This window comes from Schistocerca cancellata, chromosome 2, assembly GCF_023864275.1.
Source record: "Schistocerca cancellata isolate TAMUIC-IGC-003103 chromosome 2, iqSchCanc2.1, whole genome shotgun sequence".
Taxonomy (NCBI): Eukaryota; Metazoa; Arthropoda; class Insecta; order Orthoptera; family Acrididae; genus Schistocerca; species Schistocerca cancellata.
In genome coordinates this window covers 558,842,219-558,862,548 of record NC_064627.1, presented here as the reverse complement: position 1 = coordinate 558,862,548, position 20,330 = coordinate 558,842,219, and the positions used below count along the sequence as shown (strand labels likewise).

General features: G+C 44.4%; 1 protein-coding gene across 1 annotated transcript in view; it reads left to right on the top strand.

Moving 5' to 3' along the window:
- Positions 1-16,424, top strand: part of LOC126162151 (platelet glycoprotein V-like) — a 124,737-nt gene extending 108,313 nt beyond the window's left edge. The window contains exon 4 of the mRNA XM_049918451.1: positions 15,648-16,424. Coding sequence (XP_049774408.1) covers positions 15,648-15,925 — 278 coding nt within the window. The 3' untranslated portion in view covers positions 15,926-16,424. The remainder of the gene's footprint in view (positions 1-15,647) is intronic.
- The last annotated feature ends 3,906 nt before the right edge of the window (positions 16,425-20,330 follow it).

Genomic DNA, 20,330 nt, shown 5'->3' with positions numbered 1-20,330 from the left:
TCTAAACCATAACACTCGTTGACTGAGATAAGCAACTGAAAATTTGTATGTGCAGTAAGATGTATGTTATGCTTTTTAGGAGACTTAAAAATTAAAGTACCGGTTTATAGATTCCGCTACGGAAGACGTAGCTTCGTCGTAAGCAGGACTCAAGTTATAAAATGAAGAACAGCTACACTTTAGCAATAAATCGTAACGTATTCGATCCTGCCACAAAAGAAGCAAGCGACAAAAGACAATGAAACGAACTCTGCGGCAATGTAGGATGACTGGAACAGTTTTATAAAAATATTTTGCATACAGTTAATGAAAAATCTGGCGTTGGAATCGAGTCCGCTTCATCAGTTTATTCAGACTCAGAGAAACGTGGGCGAGGTGTTACAGATATTTCAGGGAGATGTACGGTGTAATAATGCATGTAGGTATCACAAATTATTCTTGGAAAGGGGTGTCATAAACATGCACATTAATCATACTTTATACACAAGACGTCCCAGGTGGAATGAGAGATGTGTTAGTGTATAACATTACTGGCGATGCGACTTAAAGTTACTCGTGTTATCTACTCTAGGGTTATACCGAACGACTGTCGTAGTTTAACTGTTTTAACGTAAACTTTGCCAAACTGATATTGAGCTCTTATTCGAATACAAACGAAGAAGATTTTACAATTTCTTGTTTCACTTCAGATTACGTGACCGAGCAAATTCCGTCAATTCTAAAAATGACTGGCACAGTTAATTTAAAATAGCCGCTTCTTTATCTAACCTACGTTGTAGTCAATCGTCGCTAAAGACCTTGATGTTAAGGGGACGTTCAGCTGTAAGTCCCCTTCTTTCCGTAAACTGATTTCAGAAGTTTAGCTTTCCTGGCACAAGAACTGAATGCTGGTGACCAGTTTCGAGGTAACTGCTCTAGATACATCAAACACACTTGCATCTGCATTACATCCTTAGCTATACTCCGCGAATCGCTGGGAAATGCATGGTCGAGGGTGCATTTCTACTCCTCCCATTCGCGCATGGAGCAAGGCAAGAATGCACATAGACACTGTACGAACTGGTTTTTGGCTAATTTTATCTGGGCGAGCTCTGTGATGACCACGTAGGGGACTGTGGAGTATTCGTGTTTCTTGCCCTGAAAGACGGTTTTCGTTTTCTAAGCAGTTTCTAATGCGGAGTGTACGGTGTCTTTCTTATTGTCACCGGTGTTCCTGTTAAGGCCCCCGTAGAGATGAAGCAATTAGACAAACTTTTCGTGTTTTTCAAATAATTTGGCAGTGTGCTATGTTGTTTGTCAACGAATGACTTTGTTTGACATGTTTCAGAGAAATTTTAGTTGGTGACTGATTTGACAAATTAGTTTGACCGTGTACGATTGCGTTTGTCAAAAGAAAAGTCAGTTGTCTGCCTGACTTTGAGACCGTACGAATGTTCTGTCTCGCCGCGAATTTTGATTTAAATCAAATTTTTGTTGCAGTTTATCCCTTTGTAAAGTTAGTTTCCACGATTGTGGAAACTAAAACGATTATAAGGACAAATACAAGAAAGTCGCTGACCAGTACCGAAATGGTAGAGGTGTCCCATCTAAATATTACACAGGAAGACGTAAAAAGAAAAAAAAAATCAAAAGTCTACCCACGATATACAAGCGGAAGTGTAACAAACTCGTGTCTCTTAATACTTAATTTATTGCTTCACATGTTTCCATAATATTGTTACTCAGTGTTCTAAATCTGTTCCAGTTGCCAAATATCTGAAAGTTATTCGTTAGGGTACTCCAGTAATTACCTTTACATCTGTCGGCTACTAGAAGAACGGAGAAACCGACCTCGGGAATGAAGTTTGGGTTCCAGAGAAATGTATGTACACGTGAGGCAATATTGACCCTAGACGTTTCTTAGAAGATAGGTTGAAGAAAGGCAAACCTATATTTGTAGCATTTGCAGACTTAGACAAACTTTTGACAATGTAGACTGGAATACACTCTTTGAAATTCTGAATGTATCGGGGGTAAAATACAGGGAGAGAAAGGTTATTTACAACTTACACGGAAACTAGGTGGCAGTTACAAGAGTCGAAAGGGCGTGAAAGGGAAGCATTGGCTGAGAAGTGAGTGAGACGGGGTTGTAGCCTATCTCCAATGTTATTCAGTCTGTCTATCCATTGAGCGAGCTGGCTGTAAAGAAAACGAAAGAAAGAACTGGACAGGGAATTAGTGTGTAGTGAACTTTGAGGTTTTGTGATGGCATCGTAATTCTGTCAGAGACAGCAATGGGCGTCGAAGAGCAATTGAAAGGAATGGACTGTATCTTGAAAGGGGAAAATAACATGAACAACAACAAAAGCAAAACAAGGATAATGGAATATAGTCGAATTAAATTAAGTGATTTTGAGGGTTTGGATTCGGGGAAGTACAGAAAGCGCTTCAGGCTGAGGGGTACAGGATAAACACAGGACAAGGGTAGACATAGCAATATTCTGTACTGTAAACTGTAGCTATGTTAGGAAAGACCAGAGCGCCAGGCAGTAAAAGAAAGCACTGACGTTCAAACCGTTATAGGTACCGAAGACTGGCTGAAGCCGGAGGTAAGTTCAGCGGGAAATTTTACAAAGGCTGGTGGCCGTTTGTTTGTTGTTGTCAGAAGTATTTTAGCATGTAGCGAAATTGAAGTATATAGTTCATCTGAATTAGTATGAGTAGAGGTTATACTTGACAACCGGAATAGATCAATATTTCGCTCATTTTACCGCCCTCTCCCCCCCCCCCCCCCCCAAGACTAAGATGATTCAGTGTCTGAACAGTTGAAAGAAAATTTAAGTCTCATTTCAAATAGATACCCCACCCATACAATTACAGTAGTTGGTGGTGACTTCAGTTTACCTTCGATATGTTGCTGAAAATACATGCTCAAAGACAGTGGTAGGTATAAAACATCGTCAGACGTTGTACTAAATGCTTCCTTCGAAAATTATTTTGAGCAATTAGTTCATAAGCACATTCGGAGTATAAACGGTTGCGAAACATGCTTGACCTCTGAGCGAAAAATCATCCTTAGCAAGTAGGGAGCATCATGACGGATGTAGGGATTAGTGAGCACACGGTCGTTGTAACAAGAATGACCACTGAAAAATCCAAATCCGCCAAACATAACCGCAAAATATATGTGTTTAGCAAAGCAGATAAAAATTCGGTTGATGGCTTTGTAAGAGAAAATCTTTACTCCTTCCAGACCACGTAGGTGTAGACCAGATATGGGTTAAATTCAAAGAAATACCATCGAGGGCGACTATGATATTTATACCGAATAAATTAACAAAGGATTGCACTCATCCCCACGATACAGAAAATAGTGCAAAAACAACAAGAAAGCACGGCAAATTTAAACGAACGCAAAAACCGCAAAATTGGCGACGTGTTACTGAACCTCGAAACTTAGTCTGGACTTCAATGTGAGATGATATTAGTAGATTCCACAACGATGCCATGGCTCTAAATCTGGTAGAAAATCCAAAGAGACTCTGGTCATATACACTCCTGGAAATGGAAAAAAGAACACATTGACACCGGTGTGTCAGACCCACCATACTTGCTCCGGACACTGCGAGAGGGCTGTACAAGCAATGATCACACGCACGGCACAGCGGACACACCAGGAACCGCGGTGTTGGCCGTCGAATGGCGCTAGCTGCGCAGCATTTGTGTACCGCCGCCGTCAGTGTCAGCCAGTTTGCCGTGGCATACGGAGCTCCATCGCAGTCTTTAACACTGGTAGCATGCCGCGACAGCGTGGACGTGAACCGTATGTGCAGTTGACGGACTTTGAGCGAGGGCGTATAGTGGGCATGCGGGAGGCCGGGTGGACGTACCACCGAATTGCTCAACACGTGGGGCGTGAGGTCTCCACAGTACATCGATGTTGTCGCCAGTGGTCGGCGGAAGGTGCACGTGCCCGTCGACCTGAGACCGGACCGCAGCGACGCACGGATGCACGCCAAGACCGTAGGATCCTACGCAGTGCCGTAGGGGACCGCACCGCCACTTCCCAGCAAATTAGGGACACTGTTGCTCCTGGGGTATCGGCGAGGACCATTCGCAACCGTCTCCATGAAGCTGGGCTACGGTCCCGCACACCGTTAGGCCGTCTTCCGCTCACGCCCCAACATCGTGCAGCCCGCCTCCAGTGGTGTCGCGACAGGCGTGAATGGAGGGACGAATGGAGACGTGTCGTCTTCAGCGATGAGAGTCGCTTCTGCCTTGGTGCCAATGATGGTCGTATGCGTGTTTGGCGCCGTGCAGATGAGCGCCACAATCAGGACTGCATACGACCGAGGCACACAGGGCCAACACCCGGCATGATGGTGTGGGGAGCGATCTCCTACACTGGCCGTACACCACTGGTGATCGTCGAGGGGACACTGAATAGTGCACGGTACATCCAAACCGTCATCGAACCCATCGTTCTACCATTCCTAGACCGGCAAGGGAACTTGCTGTTCCAACAGGACAATGCACGTCCGCATGTATCCCGTGCCACCCAACGTGCTCTAGAAGGTGTAAGTCAACTACCCTGGCCAGCAAGATCTCCGGATCTGTCCCCCATTGAGCATGTTTGGGACTGGATGAAGCGTTGTCTCACGCGGTCTGCACGTCCAGCACGAACGCTGGTCCAACTGAGGCGCCAGGTGGAAATGGCATGGCAAGCCGTTCCACAGGACTACATCCAGCATCTCTACGATCGTCTCCATGGGAGAATAGCAGCCTGCATTGCTGCGAAAGGTGGATATACACTGTACTATTGCCGACATTGTGCATGCTCTGTTGCCTGTGTCTATGTGCCTGTGGTTCTGTCAGTGTGATCATGTGATGTATCTGACCCCAGGAATGTGTCAATAAAGTTTCCCCTTCCTGGGACAATGAATTCACGGTGTTCTTATTTCAATTTCCAGGAGTGTATAAAGCGCACCAGCGGCAAGACACAACCAACACCTTCACTGTGCAGTAGTAACGGTAATGTTACCGATGAAGCGTTACTTAAGCAGAGTCACTAAATACAGTTTTCTGGAATTCTTTCACCAAGGAAGACGAGGTAAATATTCCAGGATTCGAATCAAGAACAACATCCAATATGAGTGATTTAGAAGTACACTCCTGGAAATTGAAATAAGAACACCGTGAATTCATTGTCCCAGGAAGGGGAAACTTTATTGACACATTCCTGGGGTCAGATACATCACATGATCACACTGACAGAACCACAGGCACATAGACACAGGCAACAGAGCATGCACAATGTCGGCACTAGTACAGTGTATATCCACCTTTCGCAGCAATGCAGGCTGCTATTCTCCCATGGAGACGATCGTAGAGATGCTGGATGTAGTCCTGTGGAACGGCTTGCCATGCCATTTCCACCTGGCGCCTCAGTTGGACCAGCGTTCGTGCTGGACGTGCAGACCGCGTGAGACGACGCTTCATCCAGTCCCAAACATGCTCAATGGGGGACAGATCCGGAGATCTTGCTGGCCAGGGTAGTTGACTTACACCTTCTAGAGCACGTTGGGTGGCACGGGATACATGCGGACGTGCATTGTCCTGTTGGAACAGCAAGTTCCCTTGCCGGTCTAGGAATGGTAGAACGATGGGTTCGATGACGGTTTGGATGTACCGTGCACTATTCAGTGTCCCCTCGACGATCACCAGTGGTGTACGGCCAGTGTAGGAGATCGCTCCCCACACCATGATGCCGGGTGTTGGCCCTGTGTGCCTCGGTCGTATGCAGTCCTGATTGTGGCGCTCACCTGCACGGCGCCAAACACGCATACGACCATCATTGGCACCAAGGCAGAAGCGACTCTCATCGCTGAAGACGACACGTCTCCATTCGTCCCTCCATTCACGCCTGTCGCGACACCACTGGAGGCGGGCTGCACGATGTTGGGGCGTGAGCGGAAGACGGCCTAACGGTGTGCGGGACCGTAGCCCAGCTTCATGGAGACGGTTGCGAATGGTCCTCGCCGATACCCCAGGAGCAACAGTGTCCCTAATTTGCTGGGAAGTGGCGGTGCGGTCCCCTACGGCACTGCGTAGGATCACTCCAAGGCAGGCATTGTCTTGGCGTGCATCCGTGCGTCGCTGCGGTCCGGTCCCAGGTCGACGGGCACGTGCACCTTCCGCCGACCACTGGCGACAACATCGATGTACTGTGGAGACCTCACGCCCCACGTGTTGAGCAATTCGGCGGTACGTCCACCCGGCCTCCCGCATGACCACTATACGCCCTCGCTCAAAGTCCGTCAACTGCACATACGGTTCACGTCCACGCTGTCGCGGCATGCTACCAGTGTTAAAGACTGCGATGGAGCTCCGTATGCCACAGCAAACTGGCTGACACTGACGGCGGCGGTGCACAAATGCTGCGCAGCTAGCGCCATTCGACGGCCAACACCGCGGTTCCTGGTGTGTCCGCTGTGCCGTGCGTGTGATCATTGCTTGTACAGCCCTCTCGCAGTGTCCGGAGCAAGTATGGTGGGTCTGACACACCGGTGTCAATGTGTTCTTTTTTCCATTTCCAGAAGTGTAGATGTCTTCGGTGTAGTGAAGCTGCTTAAACCACAGGCAAGTCTTCCGGTCCAGATAGCATACCAGTCAGGTTCTTTTCAGAATATTCTGATACAATAGCCCCATACTTAGCAATCCTATACAACCAGTGCCACATCGGAAGATCTGTAAGTAAAGACTGGAAAGTTCTACAGGCCACACCAATACTCCAGAATGGAAATAGGAATTTCAGACCCATATCACTGACGTCGATTTATAGACTAATTTTGTAACGTATACTGTAGTCGATCATTGTGAATTACCTCGAAGAAAATGGTCTATTGACACATAGCACGGATTCAGAAAATATCGTTGTTGTGAAACACAACTAGCTCCTTATATGCGCGAAGTAATGAGTGCTATCGGCAGCGATCACTATTTGATTCCATATTTCTGTTTCCCTGAGATTTTTGACACCGCTCCCCACAAGAGACTTCTAATCAAAGTCATCGAGTAAAACAGAAGTGATATCTGGCGTTCCCCAAGAAAGTGTTATAGAACCTCTGCCGTTCCTAATCTACATAAACGATTTAGGACACAATCTGAGCAGCCCTCTTAGATTTTTTTGCAGATTCTGCTACCATTTACCGCGTAGTAGAGCCTTTAGAATACCGAAACTAAATGCAAAATGACTTAGACACTATATCTGTATGGTGCGAAAAGTGGTAATCGACTGTGGATAAGGTAAAGCGTGAGGTCATCCATATGAGTGCTTAAGGAAATACGTTAAATTTCGGCTACACGGTATATCACACAAATTTAAAGGCTGTCAGTTCAACGAAATATCTAGGAATTACAATCCAACTTAAGTTGGAACGATCACATGAATAATGAATGTTGTTGGGAAGGCAAACTAAAGACTGCGTTTTATTGGCAGAACACAAGTTGCAACAGGTCTTCTAAAGAGACTGCCTTCACTGCGCTTCTCCGTCCTCTGCTGTGCGGTATGGGATCCTTACCAGATAGATTTGATGGAGGAGGTCAAAAAAATTCCAAGAAAGACAGCTCGTTTTGTATCATCACGAAATAGGGGAGATAGTGTCAGAGATTTGGTAAGGTAGCTGAGGAGGCTATCATTGAAACAAGGTTGTTTTTGGTAGCGATAAGATTTTTTCATAAAATTTCGACCGCCAGCTTTGTCCTCTGAATGTGAAAATATTTTATTGTCGCCAATCTACAGGAGAAAGCATCGACGTAGTAAAATAAGAGGAGTCAGAACTCGTAAGGAGTGATTTAAGTGCACACTTTTCCCACCCTGCTAGAGTGTGGAACGGTAGAGAAATGTTCTGAACATGGTTCGGAGGACCTTCTGCCCGGCATTTTAAGGGTGAATCACAGATAAGTCACGTAGATATAGACTAGGAAATGAAACACTAAAGGTATCAGATGAGTTTTGTTTTGGGTAGCAAAATAAATTATCAAGACTGCTGTAGAGAGGATATAAATTGTCGTTTGGCTGGGGCAAGCAAAACGTTTCTGAAAAAGAGAAATTTGTTAACATCGAATATTAATTTAAGTGTTAGGAAGTCTTTCCTGAAAGTATTTGTCTGGAGTGTCATTTTGTGTGGAAATGATGATAAGCATTTCAGACTAGAAAAGAGCAGAAGCTGTGTTGAATTTTATGGGGAAATTTTCGTTCTCCGAAACATTTGTGAGAATACGACAGAGGACTATAATTGTACCTATCTAACCACCTTTCTTTGAAACGGGAATGATTTACACTTTTCTTCCAATCACTTGGCAACTTTCGAGGCCCCAGCGATTTACGATGATCTTCTGTTTTGACATAATCTCTGTAGAATCTCATCGATATTTTGTGGGTCCAGATGTCTTTCCATTGTTGAATCAATTTAATTGTATTTATATTCCAGGATCACTTAGGTCAATATTTGCCACAATGCCATCAGTACGTCTATCCTGCTAACAATAGACGCACATGAACGGGTAGATACCGTGCTCCTTCTTTCTTTTAAGGTCTTCAATCTTTGGAACTGTTCGATGCGGCTCGCCCCGAATTGCTCTCTTGTCTCAGCCTCTTCACTCAGATAAGCACTTGCCTCCTACCTCCTCAACTGTTGGTTGGATGTATTCGAGTCTGTCTTTCCCTGCTGTTTTTACCCTTTACAGCTCCCTCTAGTACCATGGAAGTTATTCCCTGATGTCTCAACAGATGTCCTGTCACCCTGTCCCTTCTTCTTGTCAGTTTTTTTCACGTGTTCCTTTCTTCGTTAATTATACAGAGAACCATCTCATGCCGTATCTTATCAGTCCGTCTAATTTTTAACATCCTTCTGTAGCACAACATTTGAAACGCTTCGATTCTCTTCTTTCCTGTTTTTGCCACAGTCCATTTTTCTCTACTATAGAATGCTGTGCTCCGAACGTACATTCTCAGAAATTTCTTCCTCATATTAAGGCCTATGTTTGGTACTAGCAGACTACGCTTGAGAAGGAATGCCTTTTTTCCAGTGTTAGTCTGCCTTTTATGTCCTCCTTGCTTCAGCCAACATAAGCTTTTTGCTCCACGTGTAGCAGAATTCCTTTACTTCGTCTACTTCATGGTTCTCGATTTTGATTTTAAGTTTGCAGCTAATATCATTTCTGCTGTTCTTCATTAATTTATTTTCTCTATTTTATTCTCAGTTCACATTCTATACTCGTTAGCCTGTTCATTCTACATCAGCTCCTTTAATTCTTTTCTACTTTCACTGAGGGTAGCATTGGCATCAGCGAATTTTATCATATGTATCGTTCATACTGAATTGTAATCCCACTCGTGAAATTTTCTTTATTTTTGTCATTGCTTCTTCATTGTAAAGATTGAACTGTAGGGACGAAATACATCCCTGTGTTACACTCGGTTTAATCCGAGCAATTATTTCTTGGTTTGCCATTACTATTGTTGGTTCTTGTAGATATCGTATATTATCCGTCTTTCCCTATAACTTACTCCTATTTTTCTCAGAATTTCCCACTTCTTGCACCATTTTATATTGTCGAACGACTTTTTTTAAGTAGACAAAACTCTACGAATGCGTCTTCATTGTTCTTAAGTCTTGCTTTCGCTATCAATCACGTCAGACCTCTCTGATGCCCTTACCTTTTTCTAAAGCCAAACTGATCGTCATCTAACAGATCACCAATTTTCTTTTCTAATCTTCTGTGTATTACTCTTGTCAGCAAATTGGATGGGTGAGCTATTAAGATGACTGCGCGATTGTTCTCGCACTATCTGCACTTGCTACATTCGAGATTGTGCGGATGATATTTTTCGAAAGTCTGATGGTATGCCTGAAGTCTCATAGATTGTAAACACCAGTTTGCATAGTCGCGTGCTTACAACGTCACCGAATGATTTTAATAATTCCGAAGAAGTGTTGTCTATACGTTATCCCTTATTTTATTGAGTCTACCAAAGCTATATTAAACTCTAAGTATAAAACAGGATCACCAACATCTTTCATATCGAATCCCATTTGTTGTTCAGTCACGTTATGAGACAAGTCCTCATGCTCGTAGAGGCCTTCAGTATATTATTTCCACCTGTTCGCTCTGTCTTCTGCAGTTGATAGTGAATTTTCCATTGCGCTCTTAACCCACGCAATACTAAGGAAGGGATACTTTATGCCCACCTTTTGAAAATAGTGAAATCTACTCAGATACTTTATTTTTTTAAATTTTGCAAATAATATTTATTGTTTTTAATGAAGTCTTCTTCCGGATTCTGTGATTGTTGTTTTACATTTTTCGTTTATGCTTAGTCGCAAAATTTAAGTTTAATGGAGTTGGTCATTAAGTCTCTCCCCCTCCCTGCGCCCTTGTTAGGACTTCCCAAAACGGCCGTCTTACTCCACAAATATAGCATTACGTGACCTTAGAAAGCATGGACATAGTATTTCTCTCGGTTGACAGCAACAATGGTCTCAACAATGATTCATTGCCCTCTGGTTCTTTATTGTTTCCTGTTCAGTGGTACTTAGTCCACTGTTAGATACAACTGTAATTGAAAATGTATCGACAGTCACTTGCTGAAGGAGAAATATCGCAGATTTTGGAATAATCTACAGATTCTCAAATTGAATATGATGAAACTGACTATGAAGTGAACGAGCCTTAAGAGGAATGTGTTGTGCACGAGGGTATGGACCAGGGACGGATCCAGGATCTCGGTCAGGTGGGGGCAAATTTTTTGGTATCTGCCTTCCAAAAAATTAATTCCAAATAAAATCATTAACACTCTGTATGCGCGTACACACACACACACACACACACACACACACACACACACACACACACAAGCGCGCGCGCGCGCGCGCGCGCATTATATATATATATATATATATATATATATATATATATATATATATATATGTTGTTGTTGTGGTCTTCAGTCCTGAGACTGGTTTGATGCAGCTCTCCATGCTACTCTATTCTGTGCAAGCTTCTTCATCTCCCAGTACCTACTGCAACCTACATCCTTCTGAATTTGCGTAGTGTATTCATCTCTTGGTCTCCCTCTACGATTTTTACCCTCCACACTGCCCTCCAATACTATATTGGAGATCCCTTGATGCCTCAACACATGTCCTACCAACCGATCCCTTCTTCTAGTTAAGTTGTGCCACAAACTTCTCTCCTCCCCAATCCTATTCAATACTTCCTCATTAGTTATGTGATCTACACATCTAATCTTCAGCATTCTTCTGTAACACCACATTTCGAAAGCTTCTATTCTCTTCTTGTCCATATATATACCTCAAAGTTTTTATTTCTTCTCCATGGATTTTAATGCCTACTCCAAATTTTTCTTTGTTTCCTTCACTGCTTGCTCAATATACAGATTGAATAACATTGGGGAGAGGCTACAACCCTGCCTCACTCCCTTCCCAACCTCTGCTTCCCTCTCATGTCCCTCGACTCTTATAACGGCCATCTGGTTCCTGTACAAATTGAAAATAGCCTTTCACTCCCTGTATTTTACTCCTACCACCTGCAGAATTTGAAAGAGAGTATTCCAGTCAACATTGTAAAAAGCTTTCTCTAAGTCTACAAATGCTAGAAACGTAGGTTTGCCTTTCCTTAATCTAGCTCCTAAGATAAGTCGTAGGGTCAGTATTGCCTCACATGTTCCAACATTTCTACGGAATCCAAACTGATCTTCCCCGAGTTCGGCTTCTACTAGTTTTTTCCATTCGTCTGTAAAGAATTCGCGTTAGTATTTTGCAGCCGTGACTTATTAAACTGATAGTTCGGTAATTTTCACATCTGTCAACACCTGCTTTCTTTGGGATTGGAATTACTATATTTTTCTTGAAGTCTGAGGGTATTTCGCCTGTCTCATACGTCTTGCTCACCAGATGGTAGAGTTTTGTCAGGACTGGCTCCTCTTCTTCTACTGTATTTCTTTCTCCCATTCCTGTCAATTGTTCCCTTATGCTCTCCCTGAAACTCTGTACAACCTCTGGTTTAGTCAGTTTATCCAGGTCCCATCTCCTTAAATTCCCACCTTTTTGCAGTTTCTTCAGTTTTAAGCTACAGTTCATAACCAATAGATTGTGGTCAGAGTCCACATCTGCCCCTGGAAATGTCTTACAATTTAAAACCTGGTTCCTAAATCTCTGTCTTACCATTATATAATCTATCTGAATCCTGTCAGTATCTCCAGGCTTCTTCCATGTGTACAACTTCCTTTTATGATTCTTGAACCAAGTGTTAGCTATGATTAAGTTGTGCTCTGTGCAAAATTCTACCAGGCGGCTTCCTCTTTCATTTCTTACCCCCAATCCATATTCACCTACTAGATACTAGGTCTATAGTTTTGTGCATCTGCTCGACGACCCTTCTTGAAGACTGGGACTACCTGTACTCTTTTCCAATCATTTGGAACCTTCCGTTCCTCTAGAGACTTGCGGTACACGGCTGTTAGAAGAGGGGCAAGTTCTTTCGCGTAGTCTGTGTAGAATCGAATTGGTATCCCGTCAGGTCCAGTGGACTTTCCTCTGTTGAGTGATTCCAGTTGCTTTTCTATTCCTTGGACACTTATTTCGAAGTTAGCCATTTTTTCGTTTGTGCGAGGATTTAGAGAAGGAACTGCAGTGCGGTCTTCCTCTGTGAAACAGCTTTGGAAAAAGGTGTTTAGTATTTCCGCTTTACGTGTGTCATCCTCTGTTTCAATGCCATCATCATCCCGGAGTGTTTGGATATGCTGTTTCGAGCTACTTACTGATTTAACTTAAGACCAGAACTTCCTAGGATTTTCTGTCAAGTCGGTACATAGAATTTTACTTTCGAATTCACTGAACGCTTCACGCATAGCCCTCCTTACGCTAACTTTGACATCGTTTAGCTTCTGTTTGTCTGAGAGGTTTCGGCTGCGTTTAAACTTGCAGTGAAGCTCTCTTTGCTTTCGCAGTAGTTTCTTAACTTTGATGTTGAACCACGGTGGGGTTTTCCCGTCCCTCACAGTTTTACTCGGCACGTACCTGTCTAAAACGCATTTTCCGATTGCCTTGAACTTTCCCCATAAACACTCGACATTGTCAGTGTCGGAATAGAAATTTTCGTTTTAATCTGTTAGGTAGTCTGAAATCTGCCTTCTACACTCCTGGAAATGGAAAAAAGAACACATTGACACCGGTGTGTCAGACCCACCATACTTGCTCCGGACACTGCGAGAGGGCTGTACAAGCAATGATCACACGCACGGCACAGCGGACACACCAGGAACCGCGGTGTTGGCCGTCGAATGGCGCTAGCTGCGCAGCATTTGTGCACCGCCGCCGTCAGTGTCAGCCAGTTTGCCGTGGCATACGGAGCTCCATCGCAGTCTTTAACACTGGTAGCATGCCGCGACAGCGTGGACGTGAACCGTATGTGCAGTTGACGGACTTTGAGCGAGGGCGTATAGTGGGCATGCGGGAGGCCGGGTGGACGTACCGCCGAATTGCTCAACACGTGGGGCGTGAGGTCTCCACAGTACATCGATGTTCTCGCCAGTGGTCGGCGGAAGGTGCACGTGCCCGTCGACCTGGGACCGGACCGCAGCGACGCACGGATGCACGCCAAGACCGTAGGATCCTACGCAGTGCCGTAGGGGACCGCACCGCCACTTCCCAGCAAATTAGGGACACTGTTGCTCCTGGGGCATCGGCGAAGACCATTCGCAACCGTCTCCATGAAGCTGGGCTACGGTCCCGCACACCGTTAGGCCGTCTTCCGCTCACGCCCCAACATCGTGCAGCCCGCCTCCAGTGGTGTCGCGACAGGCGTGAATGGAGGGACGAATGGAGACGTGTCGTCTTCAGCGATGAGAGTCGCTTCTGCCTTGGTGCCAATGATGGTCGTATGCGTGTTTGGCGCCGTGCAGATGAGCGCCACAATCAGGACTGCATACGACCGAGGCACACAGGGCCAACACCCGGCATGATGGTGTGGGGAGCGATCTCCTACACTGGCCGTACACCACTGGTGATCGTCGAGGGGACACTGAATAGTGCACGGTACATCCAAACCGTCATCGAACCCATCGTTCTACCATTCCTAGACCGGCAAGGGAACTTGGTGTTCCAACAGGACAATGCACGTGCGCATGTATCCCGTGCCACCCAACGTGCTCTAGAAGGTGTAAGTCAACTACCCTGGCCAGCAAGATCTCCGGATCTGTCCCCCATTGAGCATGTTTGGGACTGGATGAAGCGTCGTCTCACGCGGTCTGCACGTCCAGCACGAACGCTGGTCCAACTGAGGCGCCAGGTGGAAATGGCATGGCAAGCCGTTCCACAGGACTACATCCAGCATCTCTACGATCGTCTCCATGGGAGAATAGCAGCCTGCATTGCTGCGAAAGGTGGATATACACTGTACTAGTGCCGACATTGTGCATGCTCTGTTGCCTGTGTCTATGTGCCTGTGGTTCTGTCAGTGTGATCATGTGATGTATCTGACCCCAGGAATGTGTCAATAAAGTTTCCCCTTCCTGGGACAATAAATTCACGGTGTTCTTATTTCAATTTCCAGGAGTGTAATTATAATAATAGATTTGAATCATTTCAAAAATTTCGTTCATTAAATTGAACACAACTTATCACGATTTTAAATATCTTCGGAACATATATTTTAGTATCTTTGTACCTAAGTACAATAATTTTCTATAATATATTTAATGGCCGGCCGTTGTGACCGAGCGGTTGTAGGCGCTTCAGTCCGGAACCGCGCTGCTGCTACGGTCGCAGGTTCGAATCCTGCCTCGGGCTTGGTTGTGCGTGATGTCCTTAGGTTAGTTACGTTTAAGTAGTTCTAAGTCTAGAGGACTGATGACCTCAGAAGTTAAGTCCCATAGTGCTCAGAGCCATTTGAAGAAGTTTGTCGTGAAAATAGTGTCATTGATTCGTTTCATTACATCTTGTATCCCAGACTTGTTCTGTAGTATGGCATATCACTAACAACAGTTGCATTGGGAGACATCTTGTGGTACTAGGAGGTTGTAATTAAAGTGCAGCTATCCATGGAGGTCCAGCATGGGTTGTAATTATCATGTGGCAGCGAAACTTGATAGATACACTAATGCTTTAATGTGGAACCGATTTACGCTGGAAAAAAATAGTTACAATTTTGGCCACCGGGTGCAAATCTGGCGCTGCGCAGCATCTCGTCGACGTCTCCGGTGCTCATATTCAACAAACTGTCTAAGTGACAGTTAGTAATAAAATAAACATTACGCCTTTCTCACTTGTTCGACTTTTCTGCTCACATCCCTTTCCTAATTCATTATGTATGTTAACATTTCCATATGTCCTTTTTGCATTCGCAGCGCCAGATTTGCACCTGCCGGTCAAAATTAGAACTAATTTTTCACAACATAAATCGGTTCCGCATTAACGTGTTAGAATATGTACCACGTTTCCCTGCCATAGTTAATAACGGCCCACACTGGACGTCTGTCAGTAGCTGCGCTTTAATTGTAACCCCCGCTACGTTTTTGACAGGCTGTCTTTTGCGTGGAATGGAATACGGGACATACTGAATGAACGCCTCGTCCTCTGCCTCAGGGTCTGCACAGAAGACGGCGGCGGCACTACTGGAGGCGCGCGTGTCTGAGCAGTGCCACGGCTACTACGCGTGGGCGGTGGCGCTGGCGGTGCTGCTGTCTCTGGCCGTGGCGGCGCTCGCCGCACTCGTCTGGCTGCAGAGGGCGCCGCGGCGCTGCTGGCCCGGGGGCGGCGCCGTCGCCGGCGACGCGTCCATCGTGCGCATCAGCAACGGGCCGCGCCGGGCCGCCGGCGGCGGCAGCGACGGGGACCACATCGCCATTCTCAATGAGGAGTGACGGGCGCCTTGCTGGCTCACCTCTGTTCAGTCTCCTGCCGTCCAGATGGCAGCACGAGCGCGGCGCTCTGCACTCAGGCACCAAAGACAGTCTGTTCAGTAGCTCCTAGTGAAAATATGTGTGACGTGAGCGATCTGCTACGTGCAGCTGAACATTATTGTGAAATGCGCACTGGACGTCAAAACCACTCTGGTGGAGCATATACAAATTATCTGACAATTTCAAAACAAATGCATGAGTGAACAGCTTAGCCAAGCAAAGTGTGTATGTGGTTAAGATGTGCAACACTACGCTGTACTGTGCTACTGTGAGTGGGAGAGGAGCTGATGATACATTCCGCACAAACAGAAACTGATAATTGAACAGTCACCATTACTATTTTCCACAAAGAAAGAATACATGTGTATGAGGAATGAAGTTGTCCCAGGAATAGTGAAAATAATTTATTGATGAAATTGGCAAAAAATAAATATGCTATAATACAAATTGTTGTTAATAATTGTCATTGTTTTGTACTCTTTTTTGTTCCTCTGACTGTACGTGGCATACGGGATCAGCAGCATGACATGCCTTTAACCAACCCCACTTTCGTTTCATGCATGTGATGACAATGACGCAAGCCTTCAAGCTCACGGAAAGGTACTAGATACCAGGCATATACTAAGTTTAAATACTATGAAGGCTATCCAGAAACCACAGCGGGACTCGAAATTGTTTTATTTGCAACAGTTAGCTACAATTACCATCAACTTCTCTGCATAGTAGTTGCTCTGTCATAGACATCCGTCATAGCATCGTACCAACTTTCCGCTACTCACATCATAGAAGATAGCTTCCCATGCTTTCCAACAATTTTCTGTGAGCCAAGTCCGGGCTATATGGAGGGTGATGAAACACTTCCCATCGGAAATGATGCAGGAGCGTCCTCATTACCAGTAAGTGTCATGAAGCAGGAATTGCATGACATTTACATTATGTGGGGTTGCATGAAATCAGGTTGCAACAAATTAGTGAGCTTCAAATGAAACAATAAACCAAGCACTCACCCCACAGTAAGGAAATAAGTTTCAAGGGGGGGGGAGAGAGGAGCACTAAGAACATACAATAATCATTAATACATAACCTAAGATACATGTATACATATAATTCATCATAAATATGGATTCAGTCTGCAGAAATTAACTTTTCAAGGGACACGGATATAATGCTACACAACAACACTAGCTGGTCATAAAAAAAGAACAATCTAACCAAACATCGTACAGACAATATATATGATCGACATGTACTGACAGAAAAAGTTAATATACATCAAAATAACTGGACCACACTATAGTCTCAGCATCGTATTTCCCTTCAGGCGCCCATACATGGTGGGGGACTGTGCATCTCAGAACTCGGAGGAGTGACATGACGCCATCTATGAACATACTAGAGACACTGCCCAACGCAGCTGCGCAAAGTTTCATCGGATTTTCACTGTGGTTTCCATTTTGCGGCCGATAGTTCCTTACTTTTCGAATAGCCCTCGTAGGTAGATGTGCAGTACAGTGTGTTTCACACAGGACGCCAAATGCTGTCCCCAAAGAGAAGTGGTAACCACTGTTGCCGCAGACTGGGTGCAATCACAACATACAGGAGCTCGTATCATCAAAATCAGCTAGTAATACAGTCACTGACGCATCAGCAGTGCGTCCTATTATATTGTGCTGCAAGAGGCAACTGTAGGTGTTTTCTTTAGTTTTTAGTTCCCTGAAAAAAGGTTAGCTATGTTAATCACATCGCTGACAGATATCTTGATTTGTGAAAAAATATAGAGGTAATACCTTGGGTTGTATCACTTAAAGTATGCCGTGTAGCATTAACACGCTTTTACTTTGCACCTGAAAAGTTTACAAAATACGCAAGTATATTGGGTGTCTCTCCTACAAGGCGTCAGACGCATTTGTTCTGGTGTTTGAGCAGATATCTGCGTTTCGTTCTTGGAGTATGTAGTTGGAATCAGCTCAAATAAATACTGCTGATTAAGTCTGTCATGCGACGGAAAGTCTCAGTTTCGACAGAAAGTGTCGGTTTCTTTCCTGTTACATACAAAATGATTTTTAAATCAGCATTTCACGTTCCCACTCGACAGAGCGGTCCCAAGTTAGTCTAGTGTGATATTCGTTTTTCTCGACATTTATTAACTGGGACAATAAAACACGAAGGATAATCTAGAACTCCAGCAGCGATGGAACAACGCTGTTACATGGCGGTAGCATGCACCGCGTGCCAGGTCCATCCTGCTGGAGTATGGGTTGTTCTTCGTGTTTCTGTTCCTGGTAATACATGTCGATAAAACGAGTATGGCACTTCACTAATATGAGACCGCTCCGTCGAACTAGTACGTAAAATTCCGATTTAAAAATAATTTTCTTTATAATGGTAAACAAACCGACGCTTTCCGTCGATGCTGGGTGTCGCATGAGTGGCATGACTATCAGTCTTCGTTTGGACTAACTCCAGTTGCACTTCGCTAACACGAAACTGCAGATATCTGCTGAAATAACATAGAAAATGCGCCTGACAGCTCTTAGGCGAGACACCTTGTATATGAAATGAGGCATGTACAAGCAAGAGGTATGGTAATTTCATTACAAAGGAAAGTGCAGATCCACACACACACACACACACACACACACACACACACACACATATATATATATATATATATATATATATATATATATATATACAGACACCCCCCCCCGCCACACACACACACACACACACACACACACACACACACACACACACACACACACACAAACATAAAACCAAAAAATTACACTGGCAAATGAATACAAAAACGTGCTGCGTAATGAAAAAATCTAATGTCACACAATTATCAGTAAACAGTGATAAAAACTTTATTCTAATGTATTCCACTACTGCCACATCACTCCAGCTTTCGTATAATACGGAATATCGTAATGTAACGTAGACTTTCAGAAATCCAACGACGATTGTTATGGGAATTATCCACCAAGCAGAGATGGAGGTCAACTATATATTTCGGCTCTGAGGCGTGACATTACAGGTCTTAGGAGTTCCAGCAACAGTCTCCAGGAGGGATTGAGTTATTATGTCAGACGAGTTTAATAATTTAATAATAATACATGTAAGCTGTCTATAACACATGACGAAGCTAACACCCTTAGTGAGTAGGTTTTCATTGACATGCTTATTTCCATGGGCTCCGGACAGACTTGACTGTTCGTGATTTATGTCAGGCAAGGCAACTAGTGTGACATCACCAGTATTTTTCGTTGGCCCCGCCAGGCACAGAATGAAATCTTTTCGATTTTAAACCCAGTTCATTTCCAATAAAATCTTCGAGCTTTCGATAGCTGTTACCACTATCGTCTAGGTTGCGCAAACTCTCGAAAGCTCGAGGATTTTATTCAAAATGACGTGGGTGGAAATGAGAAGATTTTAGTCAGGCAAGCCACTGTGAAATGTAAGGGGACGCTGCAGTATAGTCACTGTTGCCAGTCATTTTTACGTATGACATTTGTACACCATCTGCTTTGTGGGCAGGATTTCGGTGGGAGTGGTATCCTGCTGCGTGTTGTGTAAGCATGAGCTTCTGACCATGTACTTCGTTTTATGATCAACAATTTAAATTCCAAAGCGTATAAATAAATAAACGTGGCAAACACTTTTGCTTGGTCTTCAAATTAGTGAGCTTCAAATGATACAATAAACCAAGCACTCACCTCACAATAAGAAAATAAGTTTCAAGGGAGGGGGGGGGGGAGGGACACTAAGAACATACAGTAATCATTAATATATAACCTAAGATACATGTATACATATCATTCATAATAAATATGGACTCAGTCTGCAGAAATTGACTTTGCAAGGGACACAGATATAAAACTACTCAACAACACTTGCTGGTCATAATATGAAAGAACACTCTAACCACACATCGTACAGACAATATATATGATCGGCATGTAGTGACAGAACAAGTTAACATACAATAAAACAACTAGACCACACTATAGTCTCAGCATTGTGTTTCACCTCAGTCATAATTATATACAATCAGAGCACACCGTGGCCTTTCTGTGGCTTTTTCAATTGAATCACGTCTTTGTAAACACTGCTCTACCAATACAGGCACAACATGGCCCCACTATGTTCTGACAATTTATTTCCTTGTTGCATACTAATGCCAGCACACATGCAGTTGAGGACCCACTCAGTGGCAATTGTCATAACAGAAGCCCTCTTCTACAATTTCCTCTAGGTTTCAGCTGCAGTATCTTCAGGAGATAAGGAGGAAATACCATGAGCCAAACGATATCCAGTTGACAGCCGGCCACACCCTGTCCTGACCATTGCAGTCCCACTGCTG